The sequence below is a fragment of the Podarcis erhardii genome (genome assembly GCF_964252035.2).
Source record: "Podarcis erhardii genome assembly, chromosome: 6".
Classification (NCBI taxonomy): domain Eukaryota; kingdom Metazoa; phylum Chordata; class Lepidosauria; order Squamata; family Lacertidae; genus Podarcis; species Podarcis erhardii.
In genome coordinates, this window is record NC_138510.1 from 43,153,347 (window position 1) to 43,176,237 (window position 22,891).

Here is a 22,891-nt window from a genome sequence, read left to right on the forward strand (position 1 = left end):
AGCTGCTGGGGAGGGAATATTTAAGGCGGTTCTGGGGAAGTTAGCTCAGTGGCATTAGTGCTGGACCCTGAAAGCTGGAACTGGGGGGGGGGGGAGAAGGAGGTGGTTGGACGAGTGCCAGCAGGAGGTGCAGAAGCCACACACAACTACAAAGGATTCTGAAGGGAGGAGGAGGGAGCCTGAGAATAAAAGGCAAACCTGCTTCTGGCTGAACTGATTAAAGAACCCTTCTGAATAAAGGCTGGAAGCAAAACAGTGCAATGGCTATAAAAAGTCCCACAGGCTATACCTGTCCATGAATAACACTCTGGGTGGTTTCGGCAGCTCCAGGAAAGTTAGTTTTCACATGGCTTTGTAATGTGTGCTCAAACTGAGGCTCTTGCTACCGTGTTCCAGTTTAGAAATGAAACAGTACTTGAAGGTAGAGTGCCAAGAAAGAAGAACGATCAGGTAAATTTACACCAAAGCTAAGAAATATTATAATGCATGTAATAGCCCTCATAAATAACAGTAGCAGTAATATAGTACAGTACGTTCAAGATACCTGGCTCTTTACAAGTGAATAAAAAAGACAGGCCCCTGCCCCGAGGACCTTACACTCTAAAGTTTTAATAATGGGGAAAGTCACAAGGGAGATGCAGGACGGTAAAAGCAAGGGGAACAAATAATGGATGTGGGCAAACACAATTGTAGGTACTTTGTTGTTAATTGGGAATGGTGATGGGTTCAAGCAAGAGTTTCTGATCTGACATTGTTGCAGAACACAGTGCTAACAGGTACAAACACTAGTTCTCCCTCTGAATTTGGTGCTGGGTATGGACTGATGTTGTCCAAGTCAAAAGTTTATGCCTGTCTTCTCATATGAAACACCCCCATCATTATGGCTTGTCTCTGTAGTTAGGAAGCGAGACTCTGCCTCTTGTATGTCTCATTGCCATCCTTACATGGTCACTAGCTATGCTGTAACTCATTTTTCCAAGTGCACTAGCATAAACATAACAGTATCCTCTCCCCCCACCCCCATTATTATTTTTTAAAAAATCTGTTTGGGGGACTTTTGTTCCTTTATTTTCTCAATTTAAATGCAACATTATTTATTTGAGATGTGAACTAATAAAAATTTCTCAAGTGAATTGGTGGGAACAAAACATGAAATGGAATTATGTACTGGCTATTTTTTATTTAAAAAAAACTTTGTTGATGTGATTTCATGCTTTCTACTGAAACTCTGTGTACTTTCGGAACTTCGGTTTAGTGACAAGGCTTATTTATCCTACTCAAAACACAATTGCAATATATTCTTGGCTTGCATGTTGACATTGTGCAAGGTGATGAACCATTTGGATAGCCTAGCCTAGACCCATCTCTACTAAGCAAAGGAACCAGGAAGTGGGGGGGGGGTGTTATACCTGTAGAAATAGATAAAGCACAAGACTTTAATTTAGATGCTGGGCTGGGAAATGGAAGACCTCAAAATAGACCATCATAGTAGCCTTGGAGAAAGTTGCTTCATGCTGCTTTGGGCTTCAATTCCTGAAAGTAAAATGGAGATGTGGGCATCCTGACAATTGTGATGGAAATTTATCTTAACAGGTGGTGGATTGCATTTTCTTGTAGCATACCAGAGGTAAAACCAGCCACATATTAGAACCCTGAGAAGTCCAGGAAGCAGAATATTCAGTTGAGTTACCTCTTCTTCCTCATCGTACCCTGTGTCATTGTTACGCTGCCTCCCAACTGGAGTTCACTGTTCAACAATGCTTAATGTGCCCTTCTCAGAGGATGCAGCCCAGGGCAATTGCTCTGCTCTCCCAAAAAGGCATTTGTTAAAATTAGAAATGATATATAGATGAGAAACCAACTTTTGCAGATCTCAATGTTTATTGCAATTGGCACTGCTATGAAATTATTGAAAGATGATATTCTCTTCCCTTACCTGTTTGCTAAATGCAAAACTGAAAACATCCACCACACACCTGCCAGGTTTGAAATAGGCCACATGAATCTTCTGGCAGAATCTGCAGAAGAGCCCCAGATCTCCACAATTCCACCTTTATGAGCTCTTGAACCCCATCTGTGACTGCTCTCCACACTTCCTGCAGGGTTAAGCTCACAAGTATCTTTCACCTCACCCCATCCTAGGATTTTCATATTGTCCTGTGCCTTGCAATCGAATTTATCTTACTGCATTTTGACATGGTAAATTTACCCTTGGAAGATATTGCCATGCTACTTCTGTGTCATGAATACTTCATTTGAAGGTGCCCTCATTTGGGGACATCTGATATTTGCCATCAGGGTCACTTTAGCTTCCAAGGATAAGTCTCAGCTGATGAGGTCAACAACACGGTCCCTCTTGGGGTTTGCATTCTAGGTGCACTACAAAATTACAAGAGCATCATCTGTCTTGATCCTTCATTATGTTTCATACCACCACAAATAAATGCCAAGATAATCCCAAATCATAGACAATTAGTGCAATATTGGATTATTCTAATGGTTCATCAGGCTATTACTTTAATAGTGGAAGAGCACCTTAAATATTACTGAGTTGTACATGGTAGTGCAGTTGTGCAGGGGCACTGCTTCAGATTTCAGGAAGGGGTGAGGGCAATCTGGACACACACTATATAGAACCAAGTTCAGATATATGTGCTGTCCTGAAGGATGCCTCCTGTTTGAGGATAAATCCCACAGAGGTGAAATAAGCCTGCGGAGAGTATTTATGAGCAATAAATAAATTAAAAAATAAATAGGCAAGATCATGGATCAGCAGGCAGGAGGCAGCAGTAATCGTTGTGAACACACAGTGCAAGAGAGAATAGGAAGAAAGTCGTCAGGACCCTGGACAGAAGCCAGTGGAGCTGGAGTCGGCAGGCAGGTAGTGTTGTTCCAGCACTGGTCAGAAGCCAATTTAAGGCTGAAATAATGCTGCAAGGAGGTGTATAATCCACCATAATCAACTAGTCAAAATTGTAGCTCTTTGGTTCTGAAGTGTTCGCTTCAGTAATGAAGAACTATATTGGCTACAAAATGCCAGGAGACTAGGGAGCTTCTGGGAGGGGTTGTGGGTGACCAAAGACATCAGCAGGGAGATAATCCCAAGGTGACAAGCAGAGAAAGCATGGCCTCTGGCAGTTCATCTGTGGGATATTCCCCAACAGCTGTTTTCCTGAGATGGTTGATCACTTTGCATTGTTTTAAACCAGCGCATTACATTTTCTATCAATTTACAAGCCTTGTTGTCTGCATGCGGATGCTGAGGCATGCCTACCAATTGGCAGAGGAGAGGGAGACCAAGAAAGGGTAGAAGAGGGTGCCTTTAAAGAGTCGAGATCCACTATCCCAAAATGCCAGTGGAAGTCAGGGGAGGAGGGAACTGTTTTGAGGGGTGAGTAGGGAGGAAACAGGTTTGCTATTTTGGTGATGGAGAAAATGTGCTTTGGAAGAAGATGCGGAGGGGAGAGTGCTCTTGTGCTTGGGCCCTGCTTGTGGGTTTCTCCACAGGCATCTGGTTGGCCACTATGAGAACAGGATGCTGGGCTAGATTGGTTGTTAGCCTGACCCAGCAGGCTCTTATTATGTTCTCAGGGTGGGTGATTGGGAGGCAGAGGACTGTGGAGAAAAATTAGGTGAGAATGGGAGAAGGAGACAGGCACTGAAATTGGGGTCAGCAAAAGGGAGCCAGTGTGGTGTAGTGGTTAAGAGCAGTGGACTCGTAATCTGGTGAACCGGGTTCGCGTCTCCGCTCCTCCACTTGCAGCTGCTGGGTGACCTTGGGCTAGTCACACTTCTCTGAAGTCTCTCAGTCCCACTCACCTCACAGAGTGTTTGTTGTGGGGAGGAAGGGTAGTGATAAAGTGGGATATCAAATCCAAACTCTTCTTCGTCGTCTTCTTTTTAAATCTACCTCCTGCCTCATCTCTCAATTCCATGATGGTCTCCTCTTGTTTCTTTTAATAGGTAGTTCCTGTATCAGGATCTGAGTAAGGAATGGCCTCCTATGCACTTTTCCTTACAACTCCTGCTGTTTTGTTATGTAACGCTATTCATGGTCTCATTTCATACTCTAGATAGTATCATTCGGATCAAAGCAAGGTGTGCCCGTTACAGCTTGCTACCCAGCACCTGCGTTTAATCTGCTCCAGGAAATTTCTGTGGTCTTAGTCCAAAGCTCCTTGAAGCCAGCAGGATCGCCTTGATTGCCATGGTCTCTGCCCTCCCCCACTTCGGCTTATGGATGCTTCACCCTCAAAGCATCTTTCTCCTATGAGCTAACTGGTCTTGTGCATGTCTGATATAATGAACTAGAGTCTGAGTTTTGCAGCTGGCTTGTGAAAATGAGTTAAGGGGCAGGGAGCTCAAAGGGTATGGGTGTGTGTTGGAACTGATAATGCTTAAAGACTAGCCCTGCTCTGCTTTACTGCTTGCATGCACCCCCATGTTCAGGTTTTTTTTTAAAGCCAACCCAATTATTAGAGAAATGCCATCAGCCTTCAGCATTCCTTTAGCACATGGAAGTTAACCCCTTTCATAAGTTGCAAGTGGTTCGGAAGCTTTGCTGAGATTGGCAGAACCTACTCTGTTTTATGTTGATCTTGGATTTTACCCACAACTGGCTTTGGGGAAAGGGTGGAGGGTGCTGTGGTTGAACTTGTCACTCAATAAACATTTCCAAGAAAGGATGTTATCAAATTAAGAAAAACAATTCAGTGAAAGTAGATTCAGGTTTAGCAGGAATGGCAAGTTTGGCTTTAAAATGTGAAAATCATTTCCTGATTTTAAGGACTAGACTTCTGTAGTTGGAATATATTGTAAAGCCTTCATAACCTCACAAGGAAGGATTTGTTTTAGAAACTAGTGATGAAGTGCTGCCATGAAGGTGATTGGGAGGGGCAGCTGCTGGCCAAGTGATATTCAGCCTGCCAAGTTGTTCATCCTGGGGAAAGGGTCAGACTCCAGAGTAATTCTGGGGGTGTAAAGAGAATACGGCAGCCCAACCTGAGTAAGCTGGCCATTGTGTCACTGAGTCTTCTGTTATTTATGCACACACTCCACACTCATGTTCACTCATGCCTCACTGATAACCATGTCTAGGCTCCAAATTGTCAAGGGACCCTGAATTTCTTTGCCGTCCTTGTGTGGTTTAGCTCCTTGATTTGCAATAAACTTCTTCAGTGCTCTTCTTGCCAACTCTTTGCCCTAAGATGATGCCTGGCCATTTAAAAGCTCAGAGGATGCACAGAAAGAAGCTGCAGCGGGTGAGGAGGAAAGGCTTCCTTTGTGCAAGGGACAAATTGTGTGGAATTCCTCACGTGCAGCCAAACTTGTGATTTGTTCTTATGTAGTTCACACAACAGGTTCATCATGAGATCAGGTTCATCATGAGATCAGGGCATAAACACACACACTGGGCCTTAGACAACCTCCCTTAGGGTGGGGTGGAATGAAAACCGTTGGTTTTTTGTTTTGTTTTTGTAAACAGGCCCAGAGAAGTAACAATGCCCAGCAGGCCAAGATAACAGAATATGTTCTAATTAAAATCTGTGTCTGGAAAAGCACATCACAGAGTGCTGCTGCCTTGATTTGTTTTGGCTTCTGTAATTTAATATTTTTTTGTTTGAGCCAGTACACTTCAGTGTTATTTGGAAAAGCACTAAATGCTTATGGGATAGGCCTTGTTGCTGGATAGATCTGTTGTTCTGTGTGGGGTCTCTGTCTCTGTTCTCCCCCACTCCCAGATACAGTGTGTCTGTCTGTATCTTCCTTGAATGTGGTAAACTTAGCATAAATAAGGGTATCCTCAGTCTTTCTTTCTGGTGTGAATCTGATGCACAGACATGGGTTCATTAAAGGTAAAGGGACCCCTGACCGTAAGGTCCAGTCACGGATGACTCTGGGGTTGCGGCACTCATCTCGCTTTATTGGCTGAGGGAGCCGGCGTACAGCTTCCGGGTCATGTGGCCAGCATGACTAAGCCGCTTCTGGTGAACCAGAGCAGCGCATGGAAACGCCGTTTACCTTCCCGCCGGAGCCGTACCTATTTATCTACTTGCACTTTGACGTGCTTTCGAACTGCTAGGTTGGCAGGAATGCGTTCATTAGAGGAACATTAAAAAATAAGACTTCCTCCTACCTGCATTCTAAAGTGGTCTTGTCCAAAATTGTCCCACCTCTGCTTTGCACACTGTGAAAATGATCTCTTAGCTTTAACTAGTTAGCCCCCTGAATGGCGTCATCCTTTCGCTAAATTCTCTCTCATTCTTTAGCACCAGTGGAGTGACAGCTTCCTGTACCAATGTATTTGTGAAGTGCAGGTCCATGGCACTTTCATAAATGACACAGAGGTGCCACTTAATATATACGTGTGTGTGTGTGTGTGTGTGTGTGTGTGTGTGTGTATATTGAGGTACTTGTTTGTCAGCGGATCATGGTGGAGGTGGGGCATTTTTGAATTTTACCCTTGCAGTTGCTCACTGAGAGACATGAAAAATGGATGGAGTCATTTCTTTCATTCCTATCAGCAGCAACGTTTACACTACAGGGCTAGTCCTGATCTGGCAGCAACTAGCCCCAAACCTGTAGAATGAGTTCCTATCTTCTTTAGCATATGGTTTAAATCAGTGGCATTTGGCCAGAGTTTGCAGTGTTCAAATAGTCAAATTCTCAGAATGTTTCACTGGCAAAAGGCTTGGGGAAGGCTACAAAGCACTCTTTCCAGATTTCTGCCAGCAAACAGAGGCCATTTTAGCCCCTGAACAGAAAAAAACCAGGCTGTGTAGCTCTTGATGTCTCATTTAGGAGGGTGCATGAAAAGGACTGTATTAATATTCTCCCTCCACTGTAATATGCTTTGGGCCTCAGGTGTGCAATGATAATATTTCAAACTGAATCACAGTTGCTGTTTGTGAAGACTTTAATTATTGTGGTTGGTGTGTGCATTTGTGTGTGTGTGGTTAAATAACTGACAGAGAGAGCTGGGACCATGAGAAAGGCTTTCTTTTGAGTGGCAGGGTGAAATTCACAGGTTGCTGAGCTCACAGCTTGTTTCCTGGTGACTGCGCAAGTCTTTCATTGGTGTATTATGTATGCTGCTTCCTTTTCATTAAAGCCATCAATACAGATGCTGTTTATTCCAGGCAGTGTCAGATCTGTATGGAAAAAAACTCCGTGCAGGGTGAGATATGCCTCCACAGAAGTTGACAATAAGATTCCTGGCTGCTGTGATAGCATAGCTCCCCAAAATGAGCACTTACATTGAACTGTATGTGCTATTACGTGTTGATGGTTGATTCCTTGGAAGCATTCTGTAGGCTATAAGCACATTTGAGACAGCAATGACGGGGTAAAGCTTTTGTAGATTCTGTAAGTTAGGCTCAAAGGCAGATTGCAATTTCCTTCTCTGATATGAGCAAGGGGAAAACATAAACATATTTCTATACCTGCAGTGAAAGTAGAGACGTTTATAGTATCCCAATTGATCACTGGGCCAGGTGTAGCAATAAAAAGGCCAGAACTTAAAAGCAAAGGGTCTCCTTGCACACTGGCACTCCCTCTAATAGTGAAATCAGGTGGTGCGTGCCGACAAAAATGAAGCCAAATTGGTACCACTGGAAAATGAGATGGTAGTATCTCAGTGGGCAACCCCACCCCCAAACTCAGGATTGAATATACTCAATCCTGTGGCCATATAATGTTGAGTCTCAGTTGTAATTATTTGTATACCCAATTCATTTCACTGTTAATATATTGTTATTATTTTGCTGCTGTTACTACTACTACTACTAATGTAGTTACCGGTATATACCTTGAATTGTTTTCTTTTTCTTTTTGAAAACCTTGTGTGGCGGCTCTTTCCCTTTAAGTAACTTCAACAGTCTTAATAATTCAAAATTCAGTAGAAATAATTAACCAATAAGAAATTATTAATTGATTAATGATTATAAATCAAGTGGCACATGCACTGAAGTACTGCGTAAAGGGGAGTTTATTGAATTAACTGATGCCGCTGGTCATGTAAATCCACTGCTGCTGAATAGTTATAGATACTGGGTGATCATTCTGAAAGATGGATTGTTTGGACAGGTTATTAATTCTGTGGTATCTAATGAATCCTCAGCCAACATGGGGAGTGTACTTCAACCTGAGCCACCTAATTAATGCATAGCCCATCTCTCTTGTGTGTTTTTCCAGCCATAATGAAAGACGGAACACTTTTATTCACCCAGTGACTGGCCAAATCCCAGAAGAGAACAACCAGTTTGACTTGCAAAGGTAGGTCCTCTCTCTCATTTTGAGCACAAGAGTGGGGGTTCATGAAGGAGACGAGAAGGCTTAAGTGTGCCGCCTGAGAGCAAATGGCATTCTTCTTGCCCTAGAAATTCAGCTCAAGAAAGAATGGCAAGGATTTGCTGCAAGGCAACTTCTGATGGATGTGAAGGAGCATTTGTGCCAGTCTTCCCTAATCTGCAGCCCTCCAGATGTTTATGAATACTGCTTCTATGAGCCCTAGCCAGCTATAGTCCAAAACATCTGGACAGCACCAGGTTGGAGAAGGCTAAGGGCTTGTCCACACTTCTGCTTGTCCCATGCCTAGACAGCATTGAGCCAGACATTTTTCTGCCTGCCCCATGTTTTCTAGATGTGTGTCCAAGTGGTGTTGCCTTTGCTCCACCACTTTCCCCCAGAATAACTTCTCTCTATCACAAGTCTGGAGGAAACATCCATCTGGAGAAAGCCCAATTGACGTTTGCTTTGATTCAGCAGTCAACAGTGGGTTTTCTCTGGGGGAAAGCAGCAGGGCAAGTGGAAGTGTGGAAGAGCCCTGAATAATACAATGTAGCTCCTGATATTGTTGAAGCTGGTGTAAAGGTGCTCCATTGATTTCAATGAATTGTGACTGTAGACCAGCACCCGTGACTTTATTTGAGTGCGCAAATGACAGCATTATATATAAATAAACCAGACGGCATTATGTGCTAAAGATACTAGAAAATATTTATTTACTTGTTGTATATAGTCGTGCATCAACAAATTTTACCTAGGCAGCTTACCTGCAAAAATAGAATATTAAAAATGCAAGATGCAGAAATTAAAGCACACCCACAAACCAGTACAAATGCAGCATAATTCTTTCCTTCTAGCAAAATATGCTGGAAGATTATGCTTCTCTTTTCATCTCTCTATTGCAGATCTGCCTTGGACATGTCAAGCAAATCAGGCAGCAAACGGCCGGCAGCAGTCAACAGTGAATCATCCAATCATACCATGGTTTCAGACTTGCCTCAGGAACGACCAAATGGCAGGGTATACTTTGTTCTCTCATGGAGACCTTGGTTCTCTCCCCCACCCTTTGTGGCAATGTTCTGCTTAAGCAACATGCCCAAGTTATTTGGGCCTTAATTTCCTTGATCTGTAAAATGGGGACAGCATTACTGACCTTGCATTATGAAATCCTGAAAGATAAATTATAAGTGCAGATTATAAGTGACAAGAAGCCTAAAAAACCATGGCTGCCTTTATGATCATCCATGGAGCTCTTGTGAGAAATGGAATTTCTTAGCATAAACAACAAATATTACCCAATCTGGGGTGGAAACATCACTGTGGGTTGGTTTAAATCATGGATGAGGAATCTGATATCCTCTAGATATTGTTGGATTCCAACTCCTATCAGTTTCAGCCAGCCTGGCCTGTGGTCAGGGATATGTAGTCCAACAACTTTTGGAGGCTGGCATACAGGTTTCCCATGGTTTGAATGCTTCATCTTTCTTATATGATGGGTCTTTTCTATGTGTTAGGAAATCAGTGTTCCACCCAGCATTCCTCAGCCTAACATACGCTATGTTATCCTGTGCTGTTCCTCCTGGAATTGGTTGTGGTTTTGTGAGTGATTTCTGCAGAGGAATCTGTACACTCCATCAGTGGCCTTCCTTCCTAAACCTTTCTCTTTCATTTCCCAAAGGCCTCACGCTCCTCTCGGAAAGGGATTGCTTTTGGGAAGCGCTCCAATTCCATGAAGAGGAATCCCAACGCTGCAGTGACTAAGAGTGGCTGGCTCTTCAAGCAGGTATGTTACAGAGGCTATTGGGTACCCAATCATCATCTATCCATCCATGTAACTCTAGGATGGAGAACCAGTGGTCCTCCAGAGGTTGGGGGACCACAACTCCTACCATCCCTGAACATTGTCTATACTAGATGGGGCTGATGTGAGTTGGAGTCCGTCAAATATCCAGCACCACAACTTTCTCCGTTCCTAATGTAGCCCAAATGTTTCCACAGCCAAGGACACAATGTAAAACCTAAGTCTCAACTATTTGGTATCCACTCCACTTGGAATCTTATCCAAAGTACCACATGCACTTGTAACTGAGAATACTGGGCATTGCTATCCTGCCATCCACCTTGTCAGGATCTCAGCTTGATTTCAGAGGTCTTCTGAGTTGTTTATCTGGAAATCCCCTAAGAATTCCAGCGATCCCTTGCTTCTGCTGAGCTCAGCACCAGCTGTTCCATCTCTTCATGGGAAGCTTTTCAAACTTCTACAACTCTTTATTGCATACAGTGCTGTAAATGCTGTGGCCTTGATTTGCTTTCAATATCTCTTTACAGGCGAGTTCTGGGGTGAAGCAATGGAATAAGCGCTGGTTTGTACTGGTGGATCGCTGCCTTTTCTACTACAAAGGTATGTAGAAGAACCAAGGTCTGGTGTGTAGGCACTTTGAGTAACTCACAAGTGCTGAAAACAGTGTGAAAGCAAAGCCATAAATTATGCCTTTATTTAGTCAGGAGCTTGCGTTCATCCAGTGGCGTAGCGTGGGGGGTGCAGGGGGGGCCGGCCGCACCGGGCGCAACATCTGGGGTTAGGGCAAATCCACGGGTTAGGGGGCGCAAATCCACGGGTTAGGGGGCGCAAATTACTTGCCTTGCCCCGGGTGCTGACAACCCACGCTACGCCACTGCGTTCATCTCCATGCTTTGGCTGGTCTTTTCCTATTGGAGTCCTGTGACCTGTATCAGCAATGTGTTCATTTGTTGAAGATGGCATACAGCCTCTGGAGAAATGCTGGCATTTAAACTGACACGAGTAGACACAAAAGCAGCTTTCAACAAGTCTCACAGTGATGTCATGGGTAATAACCAATGGGTGTCTGTGATACTGGCAAAGTCACCTTCCACATGAAAAAAGATTCATTCTTTCAGGGCCAAAAAGTGTAGTTTACCAGGAAGTGGGACTCATTATTTGAGTGCACCTAAAACACTGCAGTGACAGTGGCACAATCCCCCTGGGTGAGTCATAGCTTTGGGGAGGATTCTTTCTCCCTCCCACCCACATTTCTGCCCATTCTGCCTTTTCTTCTCTGATTGTTCTGCAGACCGCCAGCATTCTGCCTCTTCTCCAGTTGCCCGATTTGCTCAGAAAATTTCAGCCGAAAATGAATCTTAGCAAACAGAGAGAGATAATGTTGTGGGGTATCTGAGGGCTGACTGCCCCTTCTCAGTGTTTTATTTTACTGTTGGAAGAGATGGAGAAATGGGTGGAAATCTCTGGCAGATGCTTAAAGCTAACACAGACAGCAACTCTGACTTGATTTTACAATGCACTGGGAAATCCCTTCCCTGGTTGTATAGCCTTCCATATATCTGGCATCAGCATGGCATTTTGTAGCTTTAGGAGAAGATTACACACAAGGCAGAAAATGTTTGTTAGTAAACATGCCTCTCTTTCCTCCTCTCTGCATTATGGTAACTTCTAATGCAAGCTGTGTGATGATAAACTGTGGAAGGGAATGTACGTTTCATTATGTCTTTGAAGGCCAGACTTGGTACAGCTATTGCCATATTTCTCTGGAGCAGATGGCCTGGATCATTGGTTCTTTCTTACACAGAGGATATGTGCTGACATTAACATTCACACACCCTTTTGTCAATCATGCTTTCCTATGAAAAAGGGCTGGCACTGGTCCTCCAGGCCAGAGTTTAGTGAACTGGACTTGTAATGGTACAAAAAAGGCTAAAGAGGCTTGTGAGGTTCCTATAAGATGAGGGCCTCCAGTCCATGAGGTGTGTGGTTTATTTCAGTCATTGGATGACTGAAAAATGCCCAATGAGAATTCAGAATTTCAGTGCATTTTCATCTTCAAATATGTGTATGTATGTGTGTGTATTCAGGGATGGAGGACTTGTTGCCCTACTTGTTGGACTCCAACTCCCGACATTTCCAGCCAGCAAAACCCAGTGGCCAGAGATGATGGGAGTTGTAGTCCAATGTATTCTGGAGGGCCACATGCTTCCCATCTGTCATAAACCCGCAACATATGTGTGGGTTACGTTTCAGGGATCATACCTAAACCAAAATCGCATATAGTCAAAACACACTGGGTTCAATGGTGGGTGGGATTGTCAAAGTCATTTCCCCCATAACCCTGTCCTCTTTCTCATTTTGTTTAGTCATGCGCGCAAAGCTGAATGTGCACAAGTTAAATGTGCATAAGTTGTGGGCTTACTGTATATTCATATATACATACATATATAGGGTGTGTGTATGTATGTATGTATGTATGTATGTGTGTGTGTTTATAGATTTTATATTTATATATAAAAATAAAATCTGCCTCACAACCTTTGGTTCTCGGAAACCTGTTGCCTGAACTCCTCTCTGGCAGTGAATCTAGAAGGTGGGGATGAATTATTAACTAGACAGTATTGTGAGCTGTAAACGTAACTGATATGTGTGTGAGGGTGCTTGCCAGCCTGAGACAGAGACAGTAGCAGCCACAGATGTGACAGGGAGAGGAGCCATTTTCCCCAGGTACGTAGATGTGTAGGCCCACTTGGGGCAATTGTTGTTCTTAACGCTCCAGCTCTTATTTTGCCAGTAAGGTGAATCCTTGGCTTCTTCTTTCCCACTGATGGTGGTGAAGGAGCCCATTTGTGTGAGACCTTCCACAGCGACAGCATTTCTAGCTTGTTGGCTGAGAGAAGGGGATGCCTCCGTATGTGTCTAATACTTTGATCTCCCACCTTCCTTCATGCAGACGAGAAGGAGGAAAGCATCTTGGGCAGCATCCCACTTCTCAGTTTTCGGGTTGCAGCTGTTCAGCCATCGGATAACATCAGCAGGAAATACACCTTTAAGGTCAGTAAATGGCTGAGCTTCTCACAGAGGTGGCAGGATGTTTTTGAATGTGCAGCTAGAAGTGTGGTTGGAAGCTGGAAGCTGCTCTGCTCTAGCTAGCTGTGTGTTGGTATCAGAAGTGGTCCTTAGGCTCCTCTTAGGCTGTGGTGCTCATGACCCTGTGGATTTGGTCCTTAAAGGTGGGCAGGTGACTGGCGACTGAATGAAGAGGTATGTGCAAGTTACACAGACCATATACTTGTCAAATATTACATGTAAATAATTGGATGAGTGTACAGCTCAACTGTTGAATGCACAGATACACAGATTGTACACTTGTTGAATGTAACACATGAACACCTCTTTTGTAAGACTTTATTCCCTTATTTTCCAAGAGCGTGGTATCCTAGCGTTCCTTTCACCACTTGGTTATTGTAATTTTGACAACTTTCCTTTGTTGTGAAGTCTCTAAGGGATTGGGACATGAACCTAGAAGTATCCACTTCAAATCTCACTGCAGCTCAACAGGTTTGAATTTAGGCAAGCCATTCTTCTGTTACCCTCAGCCTGACACCTATGCAATATGAGAATGATAACACAGACCTACTACCTTTCAGGGCCATTGTAACCACTGCTGACATGTGTGAAATGTATTGAATAGTTATTGCTGATGATGATGCTCACGATACTGATGATGGGGGACATGAGGCTGGGGAGGTTATTGACTTTAAACGCAATGCAGCCCTCCTGAGGTTGCTGGACTACAGCTCACATCAACCCTGACAAGGAGCCATGCTGGTTGGGGCTGATGGGTATCGGAGTCCAGTAACACCTGAAAGGCCACAGGTTTCCTGTCTGTCCCTAAGTATTGCAACAGGAAGTAATGAGCAGCATGTTCAGGGATACCATCACCCACTTCCCATTTTCCTTTGGAAGATGTTCTTTCATAGAAGTCTTCTGTGATACTGGAAGACTGATCTGCAGTGGTCTTTAGACACAAGACTGAGCTGTTGTTGGAGTTTCTGGTTTTTTGTTTTTTAAAAAACGCAGTTCCGTGTGGTCCCCGCCAAGCTGCCTAGGAGAGATATTCACGCCCTCTGACTAATAGCACTGAGGAGTTGTTGCAGAGGGAGGACTGGCCAAAAGGGAAGAGCACAGCAGCTAAAGTACATTATTTCCGGATGCTTGACTGTGGTCCCTCAAGCTTGCTTGCAGGGACTTTGAGGCTGTTTCTGAGCCTCGGCATCTGAGAGGGAAGCACGTCTTGTTGACAGACATATTTACTAGGAAGGCTGCGCGTACAAGCTGGAAAAATGCTGAAGAGCTGCAGGAGCCCTTGCTGTTCTCATTTATCAAACCCACAATGGTAGTTGAGCTCAACTCAAAGGCTGTGGGTAGGAGTCTCACGTTGGGCATCTGGGAGGAGGAACCCTTTGCCTAATTTTGAAATGTTGAAAACTATTTTGCTCCTCTTCCATACATTTTCCCCCCAAACAAGATTTTAATATTTATTTGCTTGTTTATTTCTAAAATGGTTGATTGTGCACAGGGTATTGTCGGGTAGCGAAGGAGGAGAGGTGCTTTGCCAGTGGACATCATTTTCTTCCCTTTTAATACATCAGTACTCATGTTGTACACTCTTGGGAAACCTTGACCTTGGAAAATGCTTTAGATTGTTAAATAACTTAGTTTCACCCACCCCCACAAAAAACATTGCACGGGACAAGGAATGGTGTTTGTTAATGTGCCTTATTCATATATTTATCCATTACATATGTATATTTCTCTTTCTCCCAATGAGTTTGGGGTGGCATTCTTGATGGCCTCAGAGATTATGGCTCCCCCCCCCCATATGAGGATGATGACTGGACCCAGATCTCCCTGACCCAAGTGCTGCAGTCTAACCTAGCCTTTCCCAACCTGGTGCTCTCCAGATGCTTTGAACTGCAACTCCCATCCCTCCCAGTTAACACAGACATTGTAGTCTGAAATATGTGGAGGGCATCAGGTTGTGGATGGCTGCTCTAACCAATATGCCACAGGGGCTCAGTTTCATGCCTATTATCCAGTGAGTGGCTGAATTTTTCCAGTATGCGGGAGTGGCACATCCAATTTTGCTCATATCACAGCCTAAAGCTACTTGGTCTGCCTCTGCTCCTCAGAGTTGCCACAGGTCTGAATTCCTGCATGATTCAACTAACAGGGGAGGTATAGCAGGTGCTGATTATTTGAAATGCATGTGCCTCTTCAGCCAGCCCCACTTTGGAAGGAAAGCCTGAGCATTTGCCCCTTAGTCACAGAAAGCTTCCTTCTGTCCTGATGGTGGGTGATGCCTCCTCGTGCTAGAGCAACAGCAGCAGCTCTCTGCCCTGCTGCACTAGATCTGGGGGGAGCAGGTGGGGAGACCAGAGGTGATGTAAACATGCCATCCATGTAAGGGACATTGCAGGAAAGAGGAGAAGTCATCTCCAACCTCTGGCATCACATCCTAAGGGCTGTGGCACTGTTCCAGGAGTACCTGCACAACTCCGCGTTGCTGGAAGGGTGTCACACATTGGTTATTATGAGTTAGTTTTGAGGGATGAGCAAAGAAGAGCTGGAAAGCTTTGCCTCTCTTGCCTGGACTACCAAGTTGCTTTTTGCTGTAACAGCCCAAGGCTGAGTCAATATATTTATATGCCAACTTTTTTTCATGTGCAGACTCACACATCCAGTTTCCCTTTTGAATGAGGGATACAGATCCTAAGTCTCTAAACAATGTGATCTAATACACAACATCATGTTTCCTGTTTTTTTTAAAAAAGCATAAATAAATCAGGGACATTGAAAATTAATGAGGGAGAGTTTAGAAACACTAGCTTCAAATCGGGGTGCTTGAGAGGTCTTCCTACCTATGCAAAACAAATCTTAGTAGACCCAATAAGATTCATGATGTGAACACAAACCAACCAATCCATACATTACATTCCTAAATCATTTTGTTTATAGGCATCCCTTTAGAGGGCTCTTCCATTATACTGCATGCAAGCTACCGTATTTTTCGCTCTATAACACGCACCTGACCATAACACGCACATCATTTTTAGAGGAGGAAAACAAGGGAAAAAACATTCTGAATGAAACAGTGGATGTATCATTTTTGTGCTTCATGCTGTGGCCACAGACATGTGATCTGATGGTGAATTTGGGGTGACCCAATGCAAAAATCCTGAGGATCCATGTGGATCCATGTTTTGTAACCACGTTTTTGCACCATTGCAGCCCCAGGCAACAGTGGGTGTGTGATTTTTGGGGGGCAGGCTGTAACCATGGACATGCTATGTGATCTGATGGTGAATTTGGGGTGACTGAATGCAAAGATCCTGAGGATCCATGTAGATCCATGCTTTTTAACCACGTTTTTGCACCATTGCAGCCCCAGGCAACAGTGGGTGTGTGGTTTTTGGGGGGCAGGCTGTAGCCATGGACATGTTATGTGATCTGATGGTGAATTTGGGCTGACCCAATGCAAAGATCCTGAGGATCCATGTAGATCCATGCTTTTTAACCACGTTTTTGCACCATTGCAGCCCCAGGCAACAGTGGGTGTGTGGTTTTTGGGGGGCAGGCTGTAGCCATGGACATGTTATGTGATCTGATGGTGAATTTGGGCTGACCCAATGCAAAGATCCTGAGGATCCATGTGGATCCATGCTTTTTAACCACGTTTTTGCACCATTGCAGCCCCAGGCAACAGTGGGTGCGTGGTTTTTGGGGGGCAGGCTGTAGCCATGGACATGCTATGTGATCTGATGGTGAATTTGGGCTGACCCAATGCAAAGATCCTGAGGATCCATGTAGATCCATGCTTTTTAACCACGTTTTTGCACCATTGCAGCCCCAGGCAACAGTGGGTGCGTGATTTTTGGGGGGGAGGCTGTAACCATGGACATGCTATGTGCTCTGATGGTGAATTTGGGCTGACCCAATGCAAAGATCCTGAGGATCCATGTGGATCCATGCTTTTTAACCACATTTTAAGTGGGGAGGGAAGGAAAAACACAGAAGGGACAAGGAGCAGGAGAGGGGTGTGCAGAGAAGCAGCTGGCTAAGAATGCAGGAGAGGGGTAGGGAGGAAAGGAAGGCAAAAGTTTTCCCTCACCTACCCACCCAAGCCAGCCAGCTCGCACTCTCTCTCTCTCTCTCCCTCCTGCATGTTTTCAGCTCTGCTTTCCCCTCTGCTTGCCTGGAGGGGAGGGGCTTTCCCTGCTCTTTGTTCCGTTTGAGCAAACACAGCAAGGAAACAGAGCAGGGTGGGCAGTAAGACCCTGAGGCAGAATGCAGGAAAGCAGCCGCTTCCTCTTTTCAGGTTTCCCTTCTCCGAGACGCGCAATTTGATTTTTGCCTGATTTTTTTTGCCTCCCCTCGCGCCATTTGGCTCCAGGGACCACACATTCGCTCAATAACACGCACAGACATTTCCCCTTCCTTTTTAGGAGAAAAAATCTGCGTGTTATAGAAGGAAAAATACGGTACTTACTGCATGTTGAAATAGCACCATAAAGCTCTCGTTCAGATGTGCCAGGGGTGTGCTATGGTATCTATGCCGCTATTAATGAGAATAAATGGGACTGAAATGGGACAGGGATGTTTTAAGAACCAGAAACTATTGATATGTGGGGTTGTTTTTTTACTAACATTCCTGCCTGCCCCATAGAGGGGGGAGAGAAAAGAAGAATGTTTAGCTAGAGATGCTGTGGCTCCATTAGAAACAGATGAGCTTTGAAGTATGCTTGTCTGGGCATCTTGCCTGCCTCTGGCTCAGATGTGTGCACAGGGACCCTCTATAGTGTCACCTTGAGAAGAAGCCTGAGCTTGCCCTCTGGAAAGCTTTATTGGCACCAGTGGTGTTGGATGGGCTGTCAGATCCCAGATTACTAACAAAGCAAGGATCCGTTTTAGGGCACAAGCATCTTCATTTGGGTCCTACCGCACCAAGGTTTGATAAAAAGGTGTTGTCCGACCACTCCAGTGAAGTAGGGATTTGGGTCACGCTTACATGCTCCCCTCAGCTTGGAGATACTTCTAAGAACTCAATGTGCACCCATGCTGCAGAGGACTGGTGATACCATTATTAATGATCTGTTGAGCACTTTAGGGTAGGGAACCTTATAGTTTGGTCATAGGCATCCTTATGGCATATCATGGGGCTGATTACCAAGTAAGTATGGCTTTCAGTCTTAGATGTTAATTCTTGTAGCATCCCCCAGATCCAGACATGTGTTGGTTAGTAAGGTAGTTTCTGGTTGCTTCTGTGTTTTGTTCCTTTGTTTATTGCTAAGGGGGATTAGATAACCAACCCACAATAAAGTTTCTCGTAGGATGGATAGACTTAGATTGTTCTGAATAGATAGACCTAAATAGTGTTGTTCATTTCCTTCATCCCACATTCATGCTGCAATATTGTTTATGGCATGCCCTGCTGCTGCAACCCTTGCATATCTGCATTTCCCCTTGCCTAGCAGGATGCTGGCTCAGGCCTGTTCCATGGGCTAAGATGGAGAGGAATCAGCTCCCCCAATTTTCTCTTTGATTATTTTAAGCTCAAACAGGGCCAATGTGATCCTTCAGCCTTATACTCATAAGGCATCTGGCATGTGCCCAGTTACATAGGACGCTGTAGTATACTGAGTCAGACCATTTGCCCATCTATCTCGGTATTGTCTACATTGACCGTCAGCATCTCTCCCAGAGTTTCTGGCAGGGAACATTCCCAGCCCTACCACAGATGCTGGGGATTGAACCCGGGACCTTCTGCATGCAAAGCAGATGCTCTGCTGCTAAGCTACAGCCCTTCCAGTTCTGCTTCAGCTTCCCTTCCACGGCAGTCAACTCTGCTCCTGCTACGCTTCGCCTGCTTGATACTTCTCCCCATTGGATTGCTTGTTGGGTGTGGCTGACCTGTTCTCTGTCTTCCCTCTTTTTCCGCGTGAGGATGCCCCTGGACAGGAGATCTCTTCTGATAACCCGTCTGCAGTGCCATCACCCAGGCACCAAATAGGTAGTATTTTCCTTCCTTTTCCAAACGCATGCATGCCAGAAAGGAAAGATGAAGCTTGGATGAGTGCAAATTGTCCTGCATGCTTTATTCACCTCCAATCATTTCCCAGATAAAACTGCAGTGAGGAAATCCTAGATTTCTTCATTAGGCTCATCAAACACCTAGAAATTCCTAAACAATGGAGACTGGTGAAAGTACAGAGGTATGTAACCTAATGACAATGCACAATATCTGAATATGTCTGCCTTGTGTTATATGTCTTCATAATAGCCAAGCTTTCAGACCTAATCCTTGGCTCTTGGTGTAGAGTATATGTACTGAAGATATTGATCTGGCTCAGCAAAATGTCAGTCATGAAAGGCAGATTTGCAAGAACCCTCAGATCTCACTAGGTTGATGAGTGGCCACCGATCATTAACCAAAGTTGATGGGCAAAACTAAATAAATGAATAAATTGTGCTGTACGTTTCTTCTGAAATACATTCAACTGAAATAAAATAATAATAAAAATCACCAAGAGGGGAGTTTTCTTACATAATGAAAACCAAACAAATGTGAAAGACACAAAAACAGAAAACTGCAAGCAAAACTATTTTATACTATAATACAAAATAAGGTGTTCATGATAAAAGGAAAAGGAAAAGATCTGTAAAGATTTCAGTGTCAATTGAATGGATATGTTGCAAATGATAGAAGCGTCAACAATAAGCTGGTCCAATCTGGGTTAAGAGTTTGGATTGGAAATATTTTTTATCTGGGCCTGGAGCCATATTAAGGTCCAGCCTAGGATGGTATTCTTTGAAGATGTTGGGTGCCAATATTTTGATGCTGTACAAGACATGTCTTTGTTTTTTGCAAGTCTTCAGCTCCTATATACACCTCAGAGACTAAGAATCAAAGCAGCATGATATATAAAAACCATTTCCTAGGCTTTGCTGCACTCTAGCAAGACAGGAAAATGGCCTCTGCTAATAAAGAGGGATCAACCCTAAGCGGCTCTCAGTGATTTCTGTGGAGCAAAGATCGACTGGATATAACATTGTTATATCAATCTGACACATTGTGGGGTGTCAGATTTATTACTCACCCCAATGGTGTCTTTGACTTCACTCTTGGAAGCCCTGAAATTAGAGGCATTATTGTGGTGAAAGCATAATATCATGGGGATCACGCAAAGGAGTGCAGCATGTTTCCATGTACAAGTGGCACATATATCCTTGGAAAGGTGCCCTGATAATTCGTGCCTCTTCCTATAGTCAAATAAATATGGCCAGTCTGCAGTTGAACTATTGGCCTATCTAGTCCAGCATCCTGTTTTCACAGTGGCCAACCCGTTGCCTGTTGGAAATCTGCAAGGAGGACATGAGCGCTGCCTCCTGAGGTTACCAGCAACTGGTATTCAGAAGCGTTATTGCCTCCAGAGCCACCTCCTCTATGTCTAATCCTCTTTTCAAGCCGTCCAAGTTGGTGGCTGTCACTGCCTCCTGTGAGATAAGCATTTGGAAAGGAATACAAAAGTCTTTTCTTTTCCTATGTTTCATCAGGAAGGCAGATTTAAATACCAAGGTGGTTGGATCAGTAGATCCATAGGAAATCTCACTCTTGTTTTGACTCAACATAGGGAGCTATAGTTGACCCTGACTCCCCATATTGTTCAGTCAGTCTCCAGCCCCAGTGACTTTTTATAGGGGAGGGGATACAGTGTCCCCTCATTTTTGCAACAGGTGAGGCAGCCAAATCATTAAAATGTAAAGGGATACACACCTCCCCTTGTTTCTGGCCACAGTTAAAACCATTGCCATTAGTTTAACAAGTACTCCAGATAATATTAGGCAACATAGCTTTTATTCAGTGATGATGCATTTATTTTAATTTATTTGTAAAACTTCTATCTCACATGTCACCATCAAGTAATCTCAGGGTGGGCTTACAACAATAAATACATTAAAACCATCAGAAAATATTAAAGCAGCTATATTACAGCAATTCAAAGTTGAAACAGCATTCCTCACCACCACTTAGAAAAAGGCAGTTCTAGTTTACTACCTCTCGATAAACCTGATGGAAAAAAGAACATTTTCAATTCCTTGCATGCTTGCAAATGTGTACACTGATCTGGGGTGATGGGTTCTATGTTGTGGCTGATTTTTGCATGCTATTCCTCTGCTGCATGTGGACCCATGCATGTAAACAAGTGTGTTGGTGTTGGGAACGGGGTTGGTAGGCAGGTGGGAGGGGCCTTTTCCAGCAAGGGGGGGGGGTTTGCATGTTGCTGGGTGGGTTTAGTGAAGGTGTCTCTGGATAGGAATTTTGACCTTTGGTGTTACTCCTGTGATTAAGCTGCTCAGAAACTGGGATTTATCAATATATTAAAAGGCAAATTTTCCAGCATCCTGTTCTCACAGTGACCAATCAGATGTCTGGGGGAAACCCCTCCCCAGCAGGATTAAAACACAAAAGCACTCTCCCTCCTGTGGTTTCCAGCAACTGGTATTCACAAGCATTGCTGCCTCCAAGGAATAGCCATTGATAGCCCCCTCCTCCATGAATTTGCCTAATCCTCTTTTAAAGCCACCCACCACTACCAAGGACAAATGCATATAAAGCTAAACTATAGCCATTATGGCCTAAAAACATGCTTTTTCACTTCAGTTTTCCCCAGCTGAAAACTAGAAAATAAAAGTTGGTTGAAACTATAGTAGCCAGTCCAGTATATGCTGGAAATTATGCCAAATGAAAGAGGGCACAATTTCTCCTATAATCCTTGGTGACCTCAAGCTAATGCTGCAGAGATTAATTGGTGACTTCTCTTCTCTTCTCTTCTCTCCCCCTGCCCTTTCTCCATTTCTACCTGCTCCACAGGTGACTGTGTGCTGGATGGAAGAGACACCAGGGAATAACAAGAAGTCCCTCTCTCCCCAGGCTGAGCACGCAGGTATCCGGACTTACTTCTTCAGTGCAGAGAACAACGAGGAGCAGGAATCCTGGATTCAAGCCATGGGTGAAGCTGCCCGGGTGCAAATCCCACCTGCTCAGAGGTCAGTTGTTGTTGTTGTTGGGGGAAAATCTATGTAGCATGTGGTCCAAAACTATAAGGGTAACCAAATGGTGCTTTCTAGATGTTGTTGGACTATAATAGTCAATGTCCTGGACCATTGGTCATGATGGCTGAGGCTGATGGGAGTTGTAGTCCAATAGCATCTGTTCTGAGAGATCTCAGTTGGCATTAGCTATGTCTTTGGAAAACCAGTAAAGTAAGAGCACCCAATTTTTTTTTATTCCCCCCCCCCCCGCCCTTAAAGCATCAAAGTAGTCATCATGGCAAAAATCAGAACTAGGCTAGATTTCCTTACAGTCCACTGTATAATCTCCCATTTTTACGTTATCTTTTTATTATCCCCACCTAAACCAGGAGGGTGCCCTACTAACTTTTGATTAAAATAATGCAAGGAAAGCAGATCCTGTCATCTGTTGCAATAAATTATGCTTTAATTTTTTATTACTTTGAAATTTTATTTTATGGGTTAGTATTGTTTTCATTTTGAATTGGGGAGGCACCATAATCTTTTAGTGCTTGGGACAACTGAAGGTCTTAGTCCAGCCCAGGGTGTTCTATTGCCTTCAAGTCACATAGTTTCTCTGCCTCTCCATTAAGATGTTTCCTCTGGTCCTTTAAATTTGTGAGACCAAGTCATCGTTATAAATAAGGTTCACAGATCCTGCAGAAAAGT

General features: G+C 44.1%; 1 protein-coding gene across 18 annotated transcripts in view; it reads left to right on the top strand.

Moving 5' to 3' along the window:
* Nucleotides 1–22,891, top strand: part of PLEKHA6 (pleckstrin homology domain containing A6) — a 194,986-nt gene that overhangs the window by 120,702 nt on the left and 51,393 nt on the right. For 13 of the 18 annotated variants that reach the window (XM_081866303.1, XM_081866314.1, XM_081866318.1 and 10 more), the window contains 6 exons: nt 8,194–8,274; nt 9,192–9,306; nt 9,965–10,069; nt 10,615–10,687; nt 13,041–13,141; nt 22,023–22,198. In XM_081866303.1, coding sequence (XP_081722429.1) covers nt 8,194–8,274; nt 9,192–9,306; nt 9,965–10,069; nt 10,615–10,687; nt 13,041–13,141; nt 22,023–22,198 — 651 coding nt within the window. Of the gene's footprint in view, nt 1–3,335; nt 3,392–8,193; nt 8,275–9,191; nt 9,307–9,964; nt 10,070–10,614; nt 10,688–13,040; nt 13,142–17,050; nt 19,161–22,022; nt 22,199–22,891 lie in introns of those variants that run through there. The other 5 variants (XM_081866316.1, XM_081866312.1, XM_081866310.1 and 2 more) reach the window with 5 other exon arrangements.